Below are 22390 nucleotides of genomic sequence, written 5' to 3'. Positions count from 1 at the left end.
CTCAAGTTTAAGCAGTTCAGGCCACATAAGCTCTATATAACTCCCTAATGACTGAAACACTGATATTTGGCAGGATACCAACCAGCCAGGACACCAGGGCAAGTGCTTGGCATTTGAAGAACAGGTTATTCTACTTGTTAATAGCCCAACCTTTGTAATCAGTGACTTAACCACCATTACATTACAGCAACTGCATCTTCACTTCTGATGAGGAGCAAGCTTTACTGTACTCCAAAATTTCAGAGTGTCCAGAACAGTCTATCTTTCACCACCCTTCACTGCCCTAGATCAAGAGAACCACCACATCCTTTTCCTCTTCATTGAGCTGAGGAATTTTAGAAGCCCATCCAGTTTACAGCCTGTTGGCAACTGAGAAAGAAAGTGGGACCCAAGCAGTATGGCTCAGTGACTAAGACAATTCACCAAAACGCTTAAAAGAAAACAGTCAGTTAACTCAACGTTGTGGTTAAATGCATCATGCACTAGCAGAGAATATGAGCTGTGCTGCACAGCACAGGGGCTGCAAACAGTCTGGTTGCAGCAAAGCAAGTTCCTTTGGCTGTTGCTAGTACTGAACTTCAGTGAACTGGAGCTTGCCCAAATTTCAAGAAAGTTACAACAAGAGTCATTATGTATTATGACAAGAGCCTACAACCAGTTTTTCAAAGAAAGATGTGGCACCCTCTCACAGTGTACAGAGGGAGACCAACAATTTAGTGAGGACTCAGAAACAGAATATCCAATTTCATCAGCCTTCCACTTTGCATTTCTCCCATTTCCAATCAGATTCCAAATCTGCTTTGGCTTCACCACCTCCTTTTATAAACACTAGGGTTAAGAATTTCAGATATTGTCTTTATACAGACACTTCCTCCTTCATCAAGATATGATTTTGGGGGGATTAAAAGCTGCTGGAAAATGAGGCTATGAATAGTAACTAAAGAATAAGAACCTGGCACAGGAAGATTATATTACTGGGGAGAGTGAGAATATAACAAGCATGTACTATTTTTTCCTCAGCATTCTTTTAGCTTCCAACCATTTTCAGCTAAAGTTATTTCCTTGGTTCACAGTGGCTCATTTATTTGAAACCATCTTCTCTAGTCTCCCCTTCAACTCAAGTGATTTTTTTACATTCACAATATCCTTTGGCAGGGAAGTCTACAACACCCACCATTTTCGGAATAAACATCCAAGACCTTTTATGTTCCATCTCACCCATCTAGTGTCAGCACACAGATGTTTTTATGTCCATCTCAGCCCAGTGATGTACCATTAAGCCTAAGACTGCACTATTATCATAGCTGTCTATGACTTCACATGGACATAAGGTCTGAAAAAGCTTTAGATAAGATGCTTCATTTTCCATCTACTTGTGTGTTTCTTTAAAAAGGGGATAGTAATAAAGCGTAACAACTTTCTTCATAAACATGACACACTGAAAGCCCACACAGCACTGGGCAAAAGGCAGCACACAGCATTTACTAACCTAAATGACCATACCCTTGCATTCCTGCTGTAAAAGAATCAGCCTTACCAAAAGTTGGAGGTAGAAATATTCATGCTATTTTCTTCACTGCATTTGAAGTGTGTGATCTATTGGGCTGTGCTTGCATGTTTTTCCTGTGCAGCGTTACGTATTACGGCAGAAATAGCACGCAAACGTAAATCAGAGGAGTTACAAAAAGGAATTACTCTTATCAGAAACAGTAACAGAAACAGCTGGTAGGCTCCCACTAGTGCCATCAGTACACAATGCAAGGAAAACCACCTCTTGTTACTATAGGATATTTTACAATGACATAAGCTTGTTGTCCACAGGGATTTGTCAGTGGCTGTTTATAAAGTCCAGGTGTAACATTTGTTTCCTTCAGGATGCAAGTGTGAACTATGAAGTCAGTAGAGAGGATCCAGCTGCGGGAAGTCATGGCTCTTGCTTAATCATAAAGGGTGGTGTGGGAAGAGGGAAAGGAAGAAGAATTTGTGGGAGTTTAACTTCCTCACATCTTCAACTATGTCTACTTTTAAGGCACAGAAAAACAGGCAGTCAAGTTGACTGGAGAAACTTATTAAAGGTTCCGACATCCATATATCTTTTCTTAGTGTTTTGCACAAAGCTACTGCTAAGGTAGCACTTGACTGATATCCCAAAAACTTTGAGTCTGGGAGTCTTAAAAATGGATACTAAGGCAGACCTCATCTGGTTCCTTTGAAGCAAGCTTAGCTATGTTATGAACAGCTGTTCATAGGTATCATGACAAAAAAAATCAGCTATCCATGGGATGAAACACTTGTGTTTCATGAAAAATATTCAGCAGCATCAAAATTTTGTTAAGCTATAAAAATTTTGGTTTAATCCTGTAAGATAGATAATTTATAATGAAAAAAAAAAATCTGTGATCACTCCCCTAAATTTTTGCGAATGAGTAATTGGCCAGCTCCAGATAGCATCATGACCAGCCACTGTGAACAACAGCGGCCTCTCTGTTAAGTGAGAGGAGGAATTTGTGCAGTGGGTGGGGTACTCCTGTCACAGCCTAATTTCCAACAGTTAACTATACCAGAAATTTAAGAGTGGCTTTTCAGCAAACACAAGCAGAACAAATGCTAATTCCTTTGCAAGCTAAAACAGAAATACACTCAGTCCACTTCCTGGTATTGACATAGTACATTGTTCTAAATGTATCCATTGTAAATGGAATATAATAGCTTTGCCGAAGGAAAACAGTTAAGAAATAGTTATACGTGGATCATGGTAAGATTTTTTTTGTTTTAATTTGTTTGTCTGCCACTCCTTGATAGCTACACAAGCTTCTTGAAAAATATTTTTCCCTGTATGATATGCACGCACTTCCATCTTTGCAACAACGGAATCTCCAGATCCTGGGTTTTTTTCTCCTGATAACATAAAGCAAGCAGTGACATTTATAAATGTAACTGTTGACTCTATAAGGTTTGACAGAAGTGGTGGTAGAAAAGCAAATAGTCTGCCCACCCACTGGGGACCTTCCAGGCAAGGACTAAGTTACAGTAACTTAATTACAGGAAACTCCTTTCTCAATTGTCTGCTTCTGTGTGCTCCATGGCTTAACTGGAGTATATGGAGCAGTGGGTCAGTGGGTGAGGGGCAGGGAGGGGCACTGACAGGTTAAAGAAACGCTGACTTTTTAAAAGTTTCCAGATAATCAGTTACTTGCCGACACTTTGCTCAACCCAACTTGACCCTGATAAACATACAAGGTTAATTGTTAGAAATTTGTAACAACAAATATACCTTTTTCTTTTCTTTTAACCAACGACTGCAAGAATATTTCTTTGGAAAAAAACCAAGTAGTAACAAGAAGATAAGATGCCTGGAAGTAATTACAGAAGTACACAGTTATGCACATAAGGAGCAGTGATATTTTAAACATGAGACATTAAACACCCACTTCTCAATTCTGACTCAGTCATACTACGGAAACATTTCTACATATTAGTTAGCTGTATACATGCTAAGTAAATAGAGATATATATGATTAAAGACTAATTATAGAAGTTTATCTTTTAAGTCTGTGCTAGAGCAGCCACTGGCATATATGTCTTACAATTTTTTTCAGTAAATGTTATCATAACAGCTTTGAAAGTATTTATGACAATAAAACAGCAAAAACTCTGAAAGTTTTAACTTCCAGCATCAATGATTTAGTATCATTAGAAGACACTAGTATGTTTTATGTATAGTAGAGCATTTTCATCAAGACATAAGAATAGGTTTTTCAGTGAAGATTCATTTTTATTCATTATTTTACTTTTTTTAACATCTAAATATTAGTTTCAAAAGAGCAATTAAAAACAAAGCATCCAGGTTAAACCAAGTTCTGTTTTACTAAACACTGCATTTTTTAAAGCACACCAAATCACAGAGAATATTCTGAGTTGGAAGGGACTCACAAAGATCATAGAGTCCAATTCATAAGTGAATGGCCCATACGGGGATCGAGTCCACGACCTTGGCATTATAGGCACCATGCTCTAACCAACTGAGCAACCATATATTATGCAAATTGCTGGAGCTCTTATGAGCTCTTATCATGAGCTCTTATCAGAATACAACGATAACTGTAATTTGAAAATGAAGACTCGGAATAATCTCACCATTATAGTTAGCTATATTTTATTGTAGACTTTTGTTCTAACCAGATTCATCACAGTGCTTTTAGCATATGTATTTATTTATAAGTGGGACACACAACATGAGAATCAGGGAGAGTTTAGTCTTTGAAGACTAGCTGTAATTGCTTCTCCTCTTGTGTTGAGAGTTCTTCTAGTAACGTGCTAAGCTTTACAGTAAATTTAAAAAAAAAACTTCTGCAGTTAAGCATAACTTAATGTCCTTTATGGGAAGAGAAATGCCTTTTTTTGCTGTTATTGACGCACTTCTTGAAGTTATTATGGGAGTATGGTCTTCCATGCCTTTCAAATGTCAAAATGGAGGTTTAAAGGCCACAAAAATATTTAAAACTAAATTTTCAGATATCTTGAGGCATAGAATAAACCAGCCTCAGCTGTAAGCTTTAGTCTAACTAAAACACACATTTGAATTAATACAGCCCTTGTGTGAGGACAGCAATGATCTAGAAAGCAAGGGTATACAAGAGTTACTATAAGTTTTGACACAATACTGTCAGAAACACCTCACAACCTTCACACTAAATAGCAAATTTCTATAAAATATTTTAATGACACATCCAGCAGTGATTCTGAGAAAGGACTCAAACTAGCAGCATTACAATTGTTTTTAAAGAATAAATTTTCCCTGACACCAAGTGCCAAACATTCAGATGTGGGAATTTAAAATTAATGGACTTTGAGAAGAAAAAGTGATTGGACTGAGCATTTCACCACTGATTTTAGTGAAAATCATGCATCATCAATTCCTCCTCATATCAATCATCCCACATCTTAAATGTCAGCTTGGGTTCTGTGAGACTCAAGTATTTTGTATGAAAAACTGGCCTCAGTCAACAAGATCTCTTTATCAAAATGGGACAAAACATCTTCTTCAGTGCTGAAATCCTATCAATGCACTGGCCCTCCCCCCTCAATATATATTTTAGGAATATCATGGATGTGGGCTAGAGAGGGGTGGAGAGATTAAAATAATAAAAAATAAGTGAAAATTTCCTGTTATTTAGATAAACATGCACATATAATACTAATTGAGCTCTCCCTTAAATTTAAGGCCAGTAAGGGAAACTCACTTTCTGACTTGAAAAATTCTTCACAAAATCACAATGCTTCTTTTTTTTTCAATAGTCAAAAAATAGAAGAAAACTACTAACCTTCACTTCTGGGCACAGGCTCTGTACCACCTGGTGTTTTATCTGGCATCTCTTCAGACACAGGCTTAGTAAAACCTAATGGACACAAAGCAAAGAAAGCATTCTCCATCAAAGCCAGTATGATCCATGGTCCCTGCGAAGCATGGATTTTCATATTTCAGCATTTCTGTATTCGTATGTAAGAAGTGTAAAGAGGTAAAACTCACTAAGGATTAACTGCAACACCATTCAGTAGACTCTCACCTGAATGTACTGCCAGGCAGGAGGCACAAAAGGACCCTAATTACATCTGTCTTTGATTTTGTATGGTTTTTTTCCCCCTCAGTTAATTTCTAGTGAGAGGTCTGTGAACTGGGATGGAAGAGCTGCTTACATTCACACACTGCTGAAGTTAACAATAGAGTGACCATGTGAAAGAGTCACATCAGCCTGCATTAAACAGAAAATCCTATTAACTTAAGGCTTTACTACATTGTAGAGCAGCAACATTTACTCCATCACAGCAATAGGCAGAGAAAAAAAGGCTTCTCAGGAAGGCAGTGAGCCCGTCTCCTCTCACAGCAATCTTATGTACCCTCCGTGGTACTGGCTGATGGTAAATGTGTGGCTACCACGTACTAAGATTTTGTATCCTCCTTTTTAGCACCTTTGAATATTCTCCCATCACCGGTAGACTGACATTCAATTTTACATAAAAAAAGCCTCAAATCAGATAGAATGCATCAGGAAATACAAATCAGAAAGAGGAGGATTCTCTGCCTGAAGGAGACTGTGTGCCAATTGGGCAGAGACTTCACCTTAGCTGACAATGCACATAGCTCAGTGCTGCGTACAGCACTATACAGAGTACACAGCACTGGAAGTATTAGCAGTACACCCTTAATTCCTAATGAAATAATTCAATCATCTAGTTTTTAACAATGCTGAGGCAAAGAGCAGATTTGGCATGCAGATTTCAGACAACCAGCAGATCCAGAGTTATGGGAGACCTCCCTGGATCACCCTGCAGCAGAACTGAGACTGAACTCCAATAAATGGCCTTCTTTTCCCCTCTCTTAAATTATTTTGCTTTCAAATTCATATGGCTTGTTTTGAATCCTATCACTACATATAAAATGAAAATGTTTCTGCCCTAGCATCCAATAAATACTTGGGTTTACATTAAAACCAAACCATACAAAATATCTAGGATTTCTTAAGCAATTTAAGTCACAAAATTGTATTTCAGGTGTATTATCCAGGGCTGGTATATTTGTCATATTTAACTCAATATATGTAAAATACTTAGAAACTTCTGTCAGACATGTAAGGCTACAATCCACTAGCACATCTTGGGGTAGAAATTAATTCCTATTTAGCTGATGGAAACTCTACAACATATGATTTTCTAGATCAGCCAATTCATCCCTACTCAAGATAAAATACCACCAAGTCTTACTTAGGAATTACTTTGTCCTTAACATACATGTTTTATCCACACAAGAGTACACACACTTAAGATAGAGAAGATGCTTGGCTAGTTCACCAACTTCCTAAAATTAATAGTGATAATGCTTATCCACCTGAAGGTCTGAGTTTATGAGTTCAAAAACCACAGCTGGACAGTGTCACAAACTGAACAAACAAATGTGCCTGCAACAGAGGTTTTAAACAATTATAAACTCACAGTAGTCCCTGAAGTCCTTTATAAATCTTGTGTAAAACTCAGAACTCACAGTCCAGAAGACAAATAAAAAAAAAATTTGTTCTTCAAACAGATTACTCAAACTTAATTATCTATGCTTATCATCACTAAACAGTTGGCTAGAATAAATACACCAACTAATTCTAAAACTTGGCAAACTCCTGTCTAAGCCTTTGCATTCAGTGATGCACCACATATTATCTTGAACATTGCACGAGTTTATATATAAAATTCCAGGTATCCATTGCTTTCCTAGGAGAGTTAATTGAAACTAGTTAATCACACAACACATTTCAACCAAAAAATTACATTAATAAATACTATATTTACTTTCTGTGATTAATTTCAAGAAAATGTTTTCATAAATTTTACATTTTAAATAAATCTTTTAATATCATTTATTCAGGGAACTACATGCTTAAAATGGAAAAACATGGATATCCACATATTTGTTTTCAGGTTTTGGCTGGTTTGAATTGTGTAGAATGGAAATAAATATGTAAGTAAATTTCACCATGAAAATGTTCAAGGAGTTACTCGCTGATGAGATAATGACAAAAAAACCAGTTGTCTCAGAAATAATTTGGAGCTTTTTTACTGACATTTTAGAGGTACTAATATAAGCAAGAAGAACAAAGACTTTTTTCTTGCCTCTTCTACCCTGATTTTTATTTATGTTAAGTCCAATTTTTCCTTGTCTAAAGAAGCCAAAATTTTCTACTTGACTTTCTAAGGAAACGATAGCCTTGATTTTGTGTAAACTCAGTACCAAGAAAGCATTATTACTACAAGTAAGACACACACTAACAGTCAGTGGAGTTCCTGTCTTCATCCCTCTCTATGGAGCGTGACCTATCATTCCCAGCACAAAACCAAGGGAGATTCAAATGGGCATTGAATTACTCTTGGCATTTTTAATAAAGGAACAGTAATTTAAAAGCTGGATCATTCCATTACTGCACATGAACCAAGGTATTTATTGAACAGGTTCAGACCTGCCACAACAACAAACAACTCTGTTTCAAGAGCTCATTTGGATAATCCATGACAATTTTAAATACTACTGTGCCACTAATGGTTTTCTACCCAATTTAGCAGCTCTGCATTACAATAAGTGATAGCAAGGGAGGCTTAACATAGTCCTAACAGATTGAAGAAAGTCAGCCTCTGTGCCTAGTACATTGCATCTTCAGAACACTGTCTAGAAACTCTTAGAATCGTAGGCAAAAAGACCTCTAAGATCACTGAGTCCAGCTGATAACATGACACTGCCAATCCCTAAACATGTCCCTAAGTGCCACATCTACACATCTTTTAAATACCTCCAGGTGTGGTGACTCCACCTTTTCCCTGTGCAACTTGTTATAGTGCTTGACAATCCTTTCCATGAAGAAATTTTTCCAAATATTCTTGTCACTGTCTGTAATGGTTTTCAGTAATGAAACAGTCTGAAATTTGTGGCTGTTTTCTAAATCACATAGGAGATTAGTAGCACCAGAACAGTTCAACCAGATGCAAAAATGACAGTCTTCAACATTTTCCCATATCGTTGTCAATTAAAAAAAATTACATCTAAAAACTGAGGTCCAGTAATGTGGCACAGAACAGTATTTTATGACTTCTTAAAAAGCATAGAAATCCACATATTTTAAAATTTAAAAAATATGCTTTCCACCCTTCTGTCTCATTAATGCAAACCAGTTCCACACTGGTGGAATTCTGCAATTTCTAAAAGAAATTGCAGAATATACTAAACAACTTTAAAAAAAAAGGAAATCCAGAACTCTGCTCCTGTTTTCTGTAACACACCAAGTTTTGAATTACTCAAAAGCCAGAAGTCAACATTTAGCATTCCTTTATTTACAAATAAAGTTCCTCCTTTTAATCTAGGAAGGAAATCTCTGAAAAATATATCAGACAAGGAAAGTAAATCTCTGTCTCTTCAGTAAGGCCAAGCAGGACTCCTACAAAATCCAGCAGAGAAGCAGCTTTTGGGGTATAAGCTTGCTAGTAAATGTAAAAATGCTCACTTTCTATACAAATAATTTCCACTTATCCAGACAACCTTATTCATAGTAGTATCCCAAAGTTTGCAATAATTTCAAGATCAATCAAATAGAATACCTTATAAAAACATTCCTGTTAGACCAATCCAAATACTCTTGCAATACAATTATTGATATAGCTTTAATTGCCCCTGAATCTCAGGCTCAGCTATTATAGCACTCCATGGGGTACTTCGTATTTCTGAATTCGTCAGTCAAAGCTGCTACCTATTGCTTACTCCAAGAACTTTTTCACAGAATATCCTAGCAAGAGAACTTGAAATACATATGCATTCATAATTTATGAATAAACACAGCCATACTGTTTACATTTCTCAATTAAGCAAAACTCTTTAACAGCAACCAAAAACATTCAGATGCATGACCACGCATTTTCACAGGCCATAATCAGCTAGGGCCACCCAAACAGGCATACTGGGAGGTCTTACTTCAAGAAATTTGTCGTTCCTTCTAGTAGATTGATTTGCCTTTCAAATCCTGAGCTGCTAAAAACTGCAAATCAGCTTTAAAAAAAAAGATCCTTTAAATACAGCATCTAAACCAACAGCATGCTATAGGTGATTTAAAAGGAAAGCATTCAAATTTATAGCACGAGTGGCTAAAAAATACTTTAAAAAAAGCATGCTTACAAAAAATACGAATTACTTGCATTTCACAGACAAATATAGTCCTTATCTCTTAAATTAACTGTACTCTGCTGAAACAAACAAACAACAAGCAAAACCAATCAAACACCAGTAAGGGTTTCCAATTATTCAAAATCACTATTAATTTTCACTTTTAAAATTTCAGGAATAAATTTTCATTGGAGAGAAGACTTCGGTTCCATTTTTGTTCTTTCAGCAATTTATTGCTGTATTCTCAAAAAAGCATGAAGCATCTTGAAAGAAACTGTTGTTCATCACAGGACTGTTTGCAGTTGTAACTATGGAGCCTAACCATGTATTTATGTTGAACGATGATCGTCACTAACCAAAATCTAAGCTGAACCTTCTTCTTTGTGTCAAACCCCTGGCCCCTAGTCTACATCTGTTCCAAATAGCTGGAAGTGATCATATTTAAGAAAGTCGGTTGGATTTCTTCCCCATCTTTCAAAGGCACAACCAACTTTAATATTAAGATTCTGCTGTGGGCACTTTATTCATGATCAATATACATGTCCCCTTAAAACACTGTATTACAATTTTAAATGCAGCCTTTTACAGAATAAACAGTTAGTGCTATACACATACAGAAAATACATGTCAAACAACTGAAGTCCTGAAGTTCCACATTACATATTGTGCTGCTAACAGTAAAGCTATCTGCCGTTTTATTTTTAAATTGTATTTGGATGAGTTCTTCCTGATGCAATTAAAAAAAGCATAAGAGGAGTGGGTAGAAAATGGATATTAGTAGGTTTTTTTGACACAAAATATTTTGTAAACAAATAAGAACAATTAGATGTCCAGAGACAGCCTGCATAGACAGTCATCCTTCTTGGATTAATGATATTGGATGTTGCATTTCTGAATGCAAAACAACTCACAGAACTTCAAAACCAGCACTCAAAATCTCAGGTTGCAGGATGAACTCTAAACTCCAAGGATGGCTATGGTAAAATCCACACACGCATCAACACGACCAGAACTTGACATCTGCCTGTGAAACACTGAATATATCTTTGTTAGACAATAAGGACATCTGTCCCTGATCTAGTTTTTGCCATTTGTTTGCCTACAAAATCCCTTCTGGAGCAGATGCATTGCTGCTCTGAACCTCAAGAGAATAGCTTTGATCCCAGGTCACAGGAACGATAAAAGCAAGTTTATATGCTAACACTAACACAATTCTTTCACATGAACCAAAAAGTGACACTGAAAGAAACCCTAAATAACATTGACAGAAAGGACAGAAGTTACAGGGACAGAAACCACTGTATGCCATCAAGCCTCACTACTGCTCCTATTTACCACCACCCCTCAGCCCTTCCAAGTAACTTGGCAGTACCTGTTTAAGATTCCAATGTTATTTCAAGTTAATAGTTATTCCTTCAAAACTGCACAGAATTCTAATGGTTCCTTGCATTCCCTTCCAGTAGCACTCTGGATGTGAGTTACGGCTTCCTTCTTCAACAATCCTCTCTTTCAAAGTCCCACAAAAATCTTCCAGACTTTTTTCTGCTGCACACCAATGCATATCAAAGCATTCCAACTTTAGGGGGTTTAGCTGTAGTTTGGGGTTTGGGTTTTATTTTTTGCAAGATGCTACACATTTTGCTGATTTTCCCAAACCAGTTCACCCTTTCACTTTCTTTTCCACAGAAAGGCAGTAACAGTGGCATTTAAGATAACTGCAGCAAGAGATGAGCTGGTCCAAACGAGATCACCTGATCTATATTGGTGAAAAGGAGTAAAACCTCCTTTGCACATTTTCCCCATTGATGGAAGTCATATTAATACCACACTCTCTCCTGCCCACTTCTTCAAAACAGCATAAATCTACAGCATCCTCTGTCTAGTTTCTGAAGCTAATCATCCATACTGCAATCCAAAAAACATAACTTTTTGCCAGCAAGCGAAGACTAAATCACAGAATCCCTTTGTCACTTTCATTCTGGTTTCCTGTAATTCGCCATGTTTGAATGTGAAAAACATCACAGATGTTCTAATATAAGGAATGAGCTGTCTGGCTCCTTTGTGGTTTAACTGCTATGCATATGTCTTCTCCCTCCTCCAATCTCTCCAATAGTTCTGAAACCATTCCCAGTGCTGTTCCAAGACTTTCGTCATGGTTTTCCAAACCCACTAAAAGATCAAGTTCATCAGCTAATCACCATATTTCAGCCTGCAAGTCAAGACAGCATATTTTTTACGAAGTAGCACAGGATAAGAGGTCTGAGAGGGAATGTGACACAGTATTTTCTCATTCAAATTTTGTATAGAATGAACTTCTTGAAAAGATGAGCCATTCTTAGTGTTTGGTCAGTGTCCAACCACATTGCAGAGCTCCTTACTTAGCATATGCTGCTACTACGTCTACCGAAAAAGGAAACTTTCCCCATGGGGTCTTCTGGGAGGAAGAAGGATGAAAACTGACTGACACTCCCAGAATACCCTTGTGAAGCATAAGCTCAAAGCCTAATCAGAAAGATGTCAGCTTTAACTGGTGAAATGCATGTATTTCCTGCACATATATATTAGCTCTGTACTGATCACAGCAGTTTCTCACCTCAGCAGAAGTGCCATCTTTTGAACTCAAGTCATTTCACTGCAGAAGAAATTTCTTTAGTATCATTAACCACAGCTATTTTATTTCTGTAATAATGAACTGTTAATGAGTATGTTTGAAAACAGTTATTATACACGTTCTCTTTTACACTTTGCTCAAGATCAATTCCGCATTGCATATAAACACCCTTTGCTACAGAAAGCTGACAGAAAACAACCCAATGCCTCCTTCTGTGGCACTGGGAAGTCATGACAGCTTTTTCCCGGGATGATGCATCTCTGAACCGTAAAGCCACCGGTTCCAGCAGAGCTCCCACAGGTGGCACTAGCTGCTGCTCTGCAAGGTGCCACACACTGCTCCACTGGCAGACAAAACCGAGTGCTTGCAGCAGAAACTGTCTATCCCTCCTGGTCAGCATGCCAAACAAGGGTTATAAATCCCTCTAACTTTCAGATTTCTGAATTGTCCTGCGTATCGCTCGAGTCTGGATTTGGGGTTGAATAGCCTGACAGCTAAGCTGCTATACCACCTTTTATTTATTTCAAAACTCCCTGTAACCAGAATGAACAGAATTATTTTGTAAAACACTGGGCATTTTTCAAATTATGTACATATATTGCTTCTCTCATGCCTTTGTACAGTGCAGTTAATCTCAGCAGCCCTTCCAGGTCTTCTCTAAAGTTAAAAAAAAACCACACAAAGAAAAAAATTCCATCAAAAGATCATGTTTCACTTACATACACGTCTGTCATTTTGGACACTTTCTTTTGAATCTAAGCTTTAGAAAACAGACAGACTTGGGTAAGGTGGCCCAGCACAGGACATGCCTGACATACACTCTGATGATAAAAAGGAAAAGCAGGATAAGCAAGTCAGTCCCAAGATATTTAGGGACTTAGAGGCAAGTCTCAGCACAGACTGTTATGAGTACAGCAGTAGCAAGTCATAGCTGCCAAGTACAGCTATTGTTATCACAAAATACTGTTATCATGTACTCAAAGAAATCTGCTACTCAACAAGCATAAAATGAAGCACACAATGTATTCCAAGCAAACCGTTTTCTGAGCAATTAAGAAAGAACCCCATGTAACGTACTACATGTAGATACTCTGCAAAAACCAACAGCATAGTTTTCATTAATGATATTTACAAAGATGGAGATGAAACATTTTACTTGAGCTTTAACTGTTTAATGTTAACTTTAACCATTACACTGTTTTCTGATTTCATGTTTTCGGTAAAACTAGTTCTACTGTTAAGTGCTAATTAGGGCCACACAAAGAAAACTGAATTTGAGACAAACCCATTTTAAAAATAAAACCAAATGCCTCAGCACAGACAAGAGCACACAGTTCAACATTTTCCTTACTACAAGAGTTTATTTCTAGTTTCCTTAAGTTGCAGCTCTTCAGTAATGCATATATCAAGTGCAGAAATAGCACAAAAAGCACATACACCAGATAGAGCACTAAAGAAACTGAAGGATTTTAGGGTACAAGTCCTCACATTGCAATAACAGTCAAACTCAGGGCCAGAACCCTGACAGTTGCCAGAAAAGAATACATGACTCTTCCCTCAACAAATTCTCTGATACTATTAGAATTTACAAAGTCATTTTGTCATGTCACCCAAGGGAGTAAAACTAAATACAAACTCTGGCTATTAGGTTTACAGCTGCACTTCTGTGTTGCTCACCACTCACCCCTCCGAAGTTACATACTTAGGTAAGTCCTCAGTTTCCTTTTTTAAATCTACATCCAGTATTTGGACTGGTCACTAGCACCCCCTCTTTTTACATCTTTCTCACGAGAAAATACAACTACAGTTGCATTAAGTCTTGTTTTTTTTGTTGAAATGAGTCCAGATGAAGGCCACCAAGTGGATTAGAGGGATGCAGCACCTCTCCTATGAGGAAAGGCTAAGACGATTGGGATTGTTCATCCGGGAAAAGAGAAAGCTTCAGGGTGACCTAATTGTGGCCTTCCACTACCTGAAGGAAGCCTATGAGAAAGCTGGAAAGAGACTTTTTACAAGGGCATGTAGTGACAGGACAAGGGGGAATGGCTTCAAACTGAAAGAGAATAGAGTTAGATTAGATATTAGGAAAAAATTCTTTACTGTGAGGTTGGTGAGGCACTGGAACAGGTTGCCCTGAGAAGTTGTGGATGCCCCATCCCTAGAAGTGTTTAATGGAGATTAAACACTCCATCCAGATTAGATGGAGCTCTGAGCAACCTTGTCTAGTGGAAGGTGTCCCTGTCCACAACAAGGAGGTTGGAACTAGATGACCTTTAGGGTCCCTTCCAACCCAAGCCATTCTATTATTTCATTCTAGTAAGGTGCACAGCATAAACCTCACCACTGGGTCAAGAGTTCTGGCTTAATAAATGAAGAAAAAAACATTCCACAGCTGGATATGAACTTGTTAAATTTCCTCAATAGTAAAGATTGATTTATAGTGCACATGGTTAAGGAAAGGAAACTGAAGAGGAAAGAATTTCAGCATTGTTTATCTCATAATTACTCAAATTCCTTTCAAAGCTCTAAACTTTGCTACAATTAGAAGAGACGCTGATTGGTGAATAAACAATCACAGAGATGCCCACATGCAGTGTCCCTCTTTAGTCTTTTTCCCATTCAAGTCTCTAGTGCTCAGCAGCTGCTGTTTAAAGATTCCTGGTTAAGGGTAAGGGCTGCTGCTGCTGGTTATCCATGCTGTTCTTGGATATTAAAAAAAAACAACAAGCAAACAAGAGCAATAACCCAGCTAGTATCCTAACAGTCAACTTTTATTCTCAATTCTCTGTTATACAGAAAAAAATAAGCAAAACAAACAAAAAAACTCCCTCCAGTTTTGCATCTGGCATACATAGTAAAGAACCCCTGATACCCACTTTCACAGGCTGTAAGCCTCCTTTGAATTATTTGCTATTAGAGATATTGTCTGATAGCACTTACAAAGACACTTCTCTTTTTGCTTGATGCCTGTGCTTGAGATATCACTAAACATCAACTTGGAAAAGACCACTGTTGTGTAAATTCATCACTTCACCCCAGGTTCAAGTAGTGGAGAAAATAAAACCAAATTAGGCTGCAAGGAAGCAAAGCTGTTGCTGGATGACAAGGAATCCAGTCACAGCAAACAAGTCACAATTTACTTTCAAGGTTATTAAATACAAAAAGCCTTAAATTAATTTGCATCCAGTCCTACGTGCTGAATAAATCTTAAAGTGATGGATAACGTACCAGTGAATTCCAATGTGTTTAAAGAATTTAGTTATGATGGGAGAAACAAACTTACCATGTCTGCATGCATTTCACCTTCTGACACTTCCTTTCTGCATTTCTATTTCTGTTTCAGGAAATTTCTTGACACCCAGCTCAAGATCCCTAACTCCATCATACTTCATAGAAAAAGGGAAACAACCTTGCTATCTGCTTAATAAGGACATCAGGCAGTGTCTATTATGAAGGGCAGTCTCTCCTGAAATCACAGGGCTATGATAATAATGAAGCTGTTTCTGCAGTTTGTTTTGTTTTAAATGAAGGTTTTGTAGCTCTCTTACAGAGAAATTCTTGATATTTTAAGGTCAGTATAAAAGCTAGTATCTATGGGACAAACAAAATTCGTATATATTTTAACTTTGTGTAGGGCCAGAGTCAAGGCACTGAGATAGGGAATGACATCTTCCTAAACTCGCATAACCAGTATGCAATGTAAACCTTGAAACCACACTCATGGACAACTTGACAAAGAGATAAGGTGCCTCCAAAAGCAAATACTCAAGACTACAGAACAGCCCAATGTTTTTCCAGAGTATAAATATAGAAAAGCCCAATTCAAAGTCAGTTGTTTCAGGGGTATTTCTTCTCTTCGCTTAAACACTTTCCTGAAAACTCAATAAAAAGAAAAAAACTCCAAACACAAAAAATACTGCTCTGCACCAAATTAAAATTACAAGTTTATTCTCTCATGCATATATTTTTCAAAGCACTGTTATTTTTCTTCCAATTTCACTAACAACAGAGAAATTAGTATGCATCAACTCCAATTAGGCTGATTCACCTCCTCTTTAATATGTTTGGCTTCACTATGTATTTTCAAAGAAATAACTTTAGACCTCATTGTAGAAGAAAACCACAGAACTTTCAGAATATGGTCATAATGATGAAAGACAAAAATGTCATCACTGTCCAGAAGACCCATTTACTTTGCTAAAAATTTTCCTAAACAGTGTTAATTCCAAGTAAAGAAGGGAGAAAGATATTTTTCCCCTTAACCGTAAACTCTTTCGGAGAGCTAAAGAGAGGGGGGGAAAAAAGATACAAAGGAATGTTTGGTGTGGCATTGCTGATGTTTGTTCATGAAGCGGAGGCCTACTTAAAACCAGGATAATAGCTAATTATCACTTTATATGTGGATCCTTCACTACTTTTGTCTCCATAAAGCACAGTGACACCGTTACATTTATAAGAAAAGAATCAGACACAGATTCACCATCAGGAGAAGGGCTCCTACAAAGCCCATTTGTGTGTTTCCTTCAACTGCAATTGCCCGAGTATGGCATTACTGCTGAAATGAGATGTTTAGACATGGGTTTTATAATTATTAGACAAGTAATACTCAGCTGGCTTTTCCAGAAACTGTCATTTGAGCAGCTAGCCAAAGTTCAGCCATGCATAACAAAGTTACTTACATAGGCCCCATGAAACACATTTTTTTATCCACAGCCCTCAGAAAAAATCCATCTAACTTTTTGACTACAGTCAACTGTCATTAATGAAAATGTTGGGGGTTGCTTTCATCACAGAGTAAGTAACATAAGGAAACAACACAGCCAATTCCATAAAAGAGTCAATGGTTAAAGCTTTCTGAGCACTGACATTTTCCAGGCTCCCAGCTCCCAGCCCTGGCTTAGGCAGCTAGTTGACTGTAGGACCACTTCATGTTTCTCCAGCTTTTCCTCTTCCCTGCTTTGAGGATACATACATCTGTATGTACATATGTATATACATACTGCACACATACATTAAAAAAGAGGAAATTAGTAACAGACAAACTAACAGCGCTATGTACATTCACTTGCAATTTATCCAAATGAATGGCCTCGTAACTCAGGTTGTGACATCTCCTGTAGAAACACCCCACTATTCATCAAGCCACTCCAGACTGCCACTGTTGAAGTGTGGCCTGCAAACAACATGTTTTTTAGAGCCAAAGTTTGCAGTTACCTACAGAACACTCTAACTAGTTATGGAGAAGCCAGAGCCCTCTCTCTGTAAATTAGCTTGGAAAACGTGTCCCCAGTTCAGCGTTCTGTAACTGCAAGCCCAGTCAAATTGGCTTTTGTGTCACTGAATTGCATATACAGAGCATAGAGAAACTTTAGTTTCAAATTCCATTCCTGCTTAATCTCTAACAAAACAGGTTTTTGATATGCATACATAAAGACATGCACATAGATATTCATTTTAAAGCATATGGAATATTAAATGAAAAAGGGCTAGAAATAGAAAGGAAATTATTTCACTCACCCATGATCAGCCCAAGCAGAGAGCCTAGGAGACTTAAACTGTCAAAAGGGAAACCACACACAGTGACAATCTTTAACCTGCCACAATTTCCAAAGGAATTTGAATAACCATTTTGACAGAAGCAGCTGATAAGTTGCTGAATAAACATTTCTTTGGGGTTAAACTGCACTACTCTCTAGAAACAGAAACTCCTCCTATATAAACGTATAAAGCTTCTTATCTCCATTATTCTTTCTCAGAAAAGCTGGATTTCTTACTAAACATTGCATGGCCAAATGCAGACTTTCACTGGCCCCAGACAAGAATACTAGTTCCATTCAGAGAAAAATACATGGGGAAAAAAATAATATCACTTACAAATGTTATAGTTGGAAAGGTAATTCCTTCAGCTGAATATTTTTGTCCTTTCTAGATTAGTCTAAGAGACATGGTTTGATCAAATCAGTTGTTTATAAGTAATTCTCAACAGCTGGATGGAGTCTGAACCATTGTGCACTTTGATAGGACTTCATTCCCCTTCTCAGAAAATAAAAAAAATAAATAACTTAGACTTATTTAGCTTTCAAACCTAGAAACAAAGAAATATCTATTTTGTACTGAAATAGTAGTAATCTGACATTGCCTCATAGACACTTAAGAGTATGCAATCGTTCAGACTTTCAGAGATTTGCAAGATTCTGAAACAACTATAGTAACTCACAGCTTGTGCTAAGAGACACCTTTTTTTGGTGACCTACATGTTGTTTTGTAGCCTTCAATACGACAGGAGAAAAATCATCCCAAATCCTGTAACTCTTCAAGGTGAAAGTTATTTCAAGGATAATGATCATTAGGAAACATCATGTTTGAATACAGGTTATCAAAGGATAGTCAATAAAGGGTTTCCAATCATTTTAGCTTATAATTTTAGAAGGTATTAAGATTACAAAGCTTTTTAAAATTTCAACATGAACAGACACTTTTCATCCAGCAAAGGAGTACAAATTCTCCTCTCTTCACCTTCTCCACCTTCTTATACCAGCAATGAAGGTCACATTTCTTACCTTTCCATTTTAACCACAGTGAACAGTGAAGCTTTTTCTCCTTCTACACACTTTGTAGAGAATCAAAAACAAATCACGCATTCAGCAGTCAGCTTTCCCTGCTCTGTCTGGGATGCCAGAAGTACTGACAAAGGGATGTCTCTCTCCCTATCTATTCCCACCAAGTAAAATTTTACTAGACTGAAAGATGGATCACGTGTACTTCAACAACAGTAGAAGGCAGCATTAAGGGTAATCAAGTACTTAATTTCTATCCTGAGAAAGATAAGGTTATGAAAAAGAGCAAACAGGTACAAAAAGGAATTCAGGTCTCCTCAATTAAAAAGGTTAAAATGAATATAATGACTCAAATGACCCCAAGAATTGTCAAATGATGTCAAGAATTATCAAATGACATGTAAATATTATGCACTGTATTAAAAGGGTAAGACAGACACCTTCAAAATAAGACAACTTAACAAACCACTGTACATGAAATCCTATAGCAAAACTGCACGTGAAATCTTATTGCAAAAAGAAACCATCAGACACACTTCCATTTTTATAACACGTATATCAATACTGTGGTTCCAAACAAGTAAAATTCTTGAGTTACAGTGTTTTCCCACTGGCAAGGCAATACATTGCTGCAGTAAAATAGAGATTTCCAGTTATTTCATACCACTGACAACTCTCAAAGAACTTATTTTTAAGAGAAAAAGCTTTATATTTCATTGATCATTGGATCTAGTACTGGAAACCAACACAAATAAGGACAAAGTGTGAGAGAGAATCTCTGAATAGGCTTCATTAAAGTAAATATTCAAAGGGATATTACTCAAGTCAGTACCAAGAGCTTCAGCCAGTTCCCAAAGCCCTTTGAATTTTCAGAGCTAAGCCCGGTGAATTCAGATGAAAGTTCTTTTTCTTCCACTTTTAAGGGAAGAAATAACTTATGTGAACTTTCTGCAAAACAGCCTTCCGAGTTTAGTAATTGGGGAATAAGCCTAAAGCACTGCCAAGACACACAACTAAGCATTTATAAACCTTAATGTTTCATTCAAATATTAAGTACTGATATACTGAATTAAAAACAGAGAGGTATTTCAATAATGCTGTTTCAAGTTATGTAATACCATCCCTTATACACAAAAATCCCAGCTCCTCCATTCTTGCTGCCTAGCCCACATTTTGTACTCTGAGGAACACAGGGACATGGGGCGCATACTAACAACACCAAGTTTCCACTGAACCCAGCAAGAGGCCCAGCGAGGCAAGGAAACCACCTGGCCATGCCTCGGCTCCGAGATGATGTCAGCTTATTCAGCTGGGTAATAGGAAAAAAGAAAAAGTCCCTGTTGTATTTCAAACACACACAAGGAGTTAGGTATATTGCCCCAAAAAGCAGGAAACCACTCTGAACAGCAAATGATTCTACAGCCCTCCAAGCCTTACTGCATTTAGGCAAGAGGAGTAGGTGGAAGAAGAAGCATTTTCTCCCTTTAGACTCAATGACAGTTACTCCATCTCCCTCTCACTCCATCACTGTTCCCACACCCTGAGCAGTATTCACAGAGTATCACCAAGCTATTATAACTTTTTGCCCAAAAGTCACCACTATGTGCTGACTTACCAGGGCAAGTTAATTTAACAAGTGCCAAGCAAGTCAGTTCCAAACTCTTCTGTTTTCTCCTTCTCAGTTCCTAATTCCTCCATTTCTCTCTACAAAACAAACAATCCAGAAATTCACTTTGAAATAAATAATAGCAATTCTGTAAAGCAAACTTACCCAAGTGAGGGACTAAAAAGTCTGCAGAGAAATGCTGACTGAGAAGATGCACTCACATCGAATAAAAAGTGACACTTGATTTTTCCCACAGTGAAGACACTCACAGGATCTCTGGACCAACCTGCAGATTCTCTGATGCTGAATAAATGCTGAGTTCATGTTGCACAGTTTCATCATTGGAAAAATGAAGGCTATGCTTAAATTCATGCATTAGATGAACCCAACAAGTGCTCCTGGGCACAAAAGCAAGCTGGGACAGAATAGTGCATATCTGTGGTAATGAACAATCTTAGTCTACAAAACAGGGTACATAAAAGCCAGCTCTCACAAGTGGTGACTGAACTGGACTAGGGACTGAGCCATGCCTGGAAACTGTCTGGGGAGAAAGCTAACTATCATTTCCCAAAAATTACACCAGCAAACGTGACTATTACAGACCACCTTCTTCCAGGCCTGGCAGCATTCGTAGGCCCATCTGAATTTTAAACAGATGGAACCTTACAGGACTCCTCTCTCAGGCCACCTATGCTCGTAAACTTTGCTGGCACATAGTTTTGAACATTTCTCTCTTAATTGAGTTTCATTACACACTTCAAAGACTTAAAGCACTCTGAGTGGAGACAGAGAAAGACACGCACTCGACGGCATAAAGAGCAGAACAGCTAGGAAAAAAAAAAAGACAACCATGCTCTCTGGAGAGCAGAAAGTATAATTACATTCAACTGAACTACTCTTCCCTTATACATATGCCACTGGTGGCGTCAGGGTTTACGTCTACCATCCAGTCCTGACCTTTAAAACAGATCAGATACTTTTCAAAAAGGAGCACAATTTTCTGTCACTGTACCTGTCAACACCTTTCTCTGCAACTTCTCAGCTCCTATGCATCCAACAACATCTACCTCAACTTATGGAAAATAGGAACTCAGCATACTTAATAAAAGTAACTATAGTGTAGATTAAGGCAACTACCAAATTTCAAAATTACCTGTAATTTTTGAAAGCTTTGAGTCTTACACCTAAAAGTAAGAAAACGTCAACCTATTTTAAAACACATATCCACATGGTGCTTCTGTCAAATCATTCTTATTATATGGCTTTATTTGCAAAATAGATATGTGGAAAAAACCAGCAAAAAACTAAAACCAAACCACAAAACTAAGGAACAAGGTTTGAATCACGTAAACCCTGGAGGGTTGAATTAGCATATGTCTAGAATTATTTTGTCTTTTCCTGAAGTTAATTGTCAGCAAAACTGACACAGCTATTTGACTAATTAATTTGTTATCAAAATTACTAGTTAAAACAGATAGCCTGTAACTACCAGCTTCAAAGTTGAAGATTCAGTATTTCTCTAAGGAAGTAAGAGAACTGCTCCACCTTTCAGAGAAGTAATTGCAGAAACATAATTTTCCTTTTCCAATTTATGCACGTATTAAAATTAAAATAGATAATAAAATCCATTTCCACCACATCAATGTTTTGTGGACTTCCATTACAGTTTTGCTCTCTTTTCCACCCTACAAAGAACTCTACTAAAGATCCACTTTAACTGATTCACCAAACTGCTTATTTGGCAGGATTATAAGAACATACCAAGCGAAATAAAGGTTTTCAACCTTTCGACTGAGGCAAAGGAAAAAAAAAAACGTATTAAGAAGAACACTCAGATGCTTTACAGACTTAGAGCCTGATGATCAAGTAGTGGTTTACATCCCACTTCTCCTCTCGGCTGCTGGCGCCTGCCCCAAGAGTGCTGC

At 37.5% G+C, this 22390-nt stretch overlaps 1 protein-coding gene across 9 annotated transcripts in view; it reads right to left on the bottom strand.

Moving 5' to 3' along the window:
* Positions 1–22390, bottom strand: part of PLEKHG1 (pleckstrin homology and RhoGEF domain containing G1) — a 122014-nt gene that overhangs the window by 77823 nt on the left and 21801 nt on the right. For 4 of the 9 annotated variants that reach the window (XM_064649116.1, XM_064649121.1, XM_064649120.1 and 1 more), the window contains one exon: positions 5325–5399. The exons of 4 other annotated variants lie outside the window; for them this stretch is intronic. In XM_064649116.1, the coding sequence (XP_064505186.1) occupies positions 5325–5399 (75 nt within the window). Of the gene's footprint in view, positions 1–3274; positions 3294–5324; positions 5400–22390 lie in introns of those variants that run through there. One more of the 9 variants, XM_064649118.1, reaches the window with a different exon arrangement.

The sequence above is a fragment of the Pseudopipra pipra genome, chromosome 3, assembly GCF_036250125.1.
Source record: "Pseudopipra pipra isolate bDixPip1 chromosome 3, bDixPip1.hap1, whole genome shotgun sequence".
Classification (NCBI taxonomy): domain Eukaryota; kingdom Metazoa; phylum Chordata; class Aves; order Passeriformes; family Pipridae; genus Pseudopipra; species Pseudopipra pipra.
The sequence above is the reverse complement of the archived record's forward strand: the minus strand, read 5'-3'. Positions and strand labels throughout refer to the sequence as shown.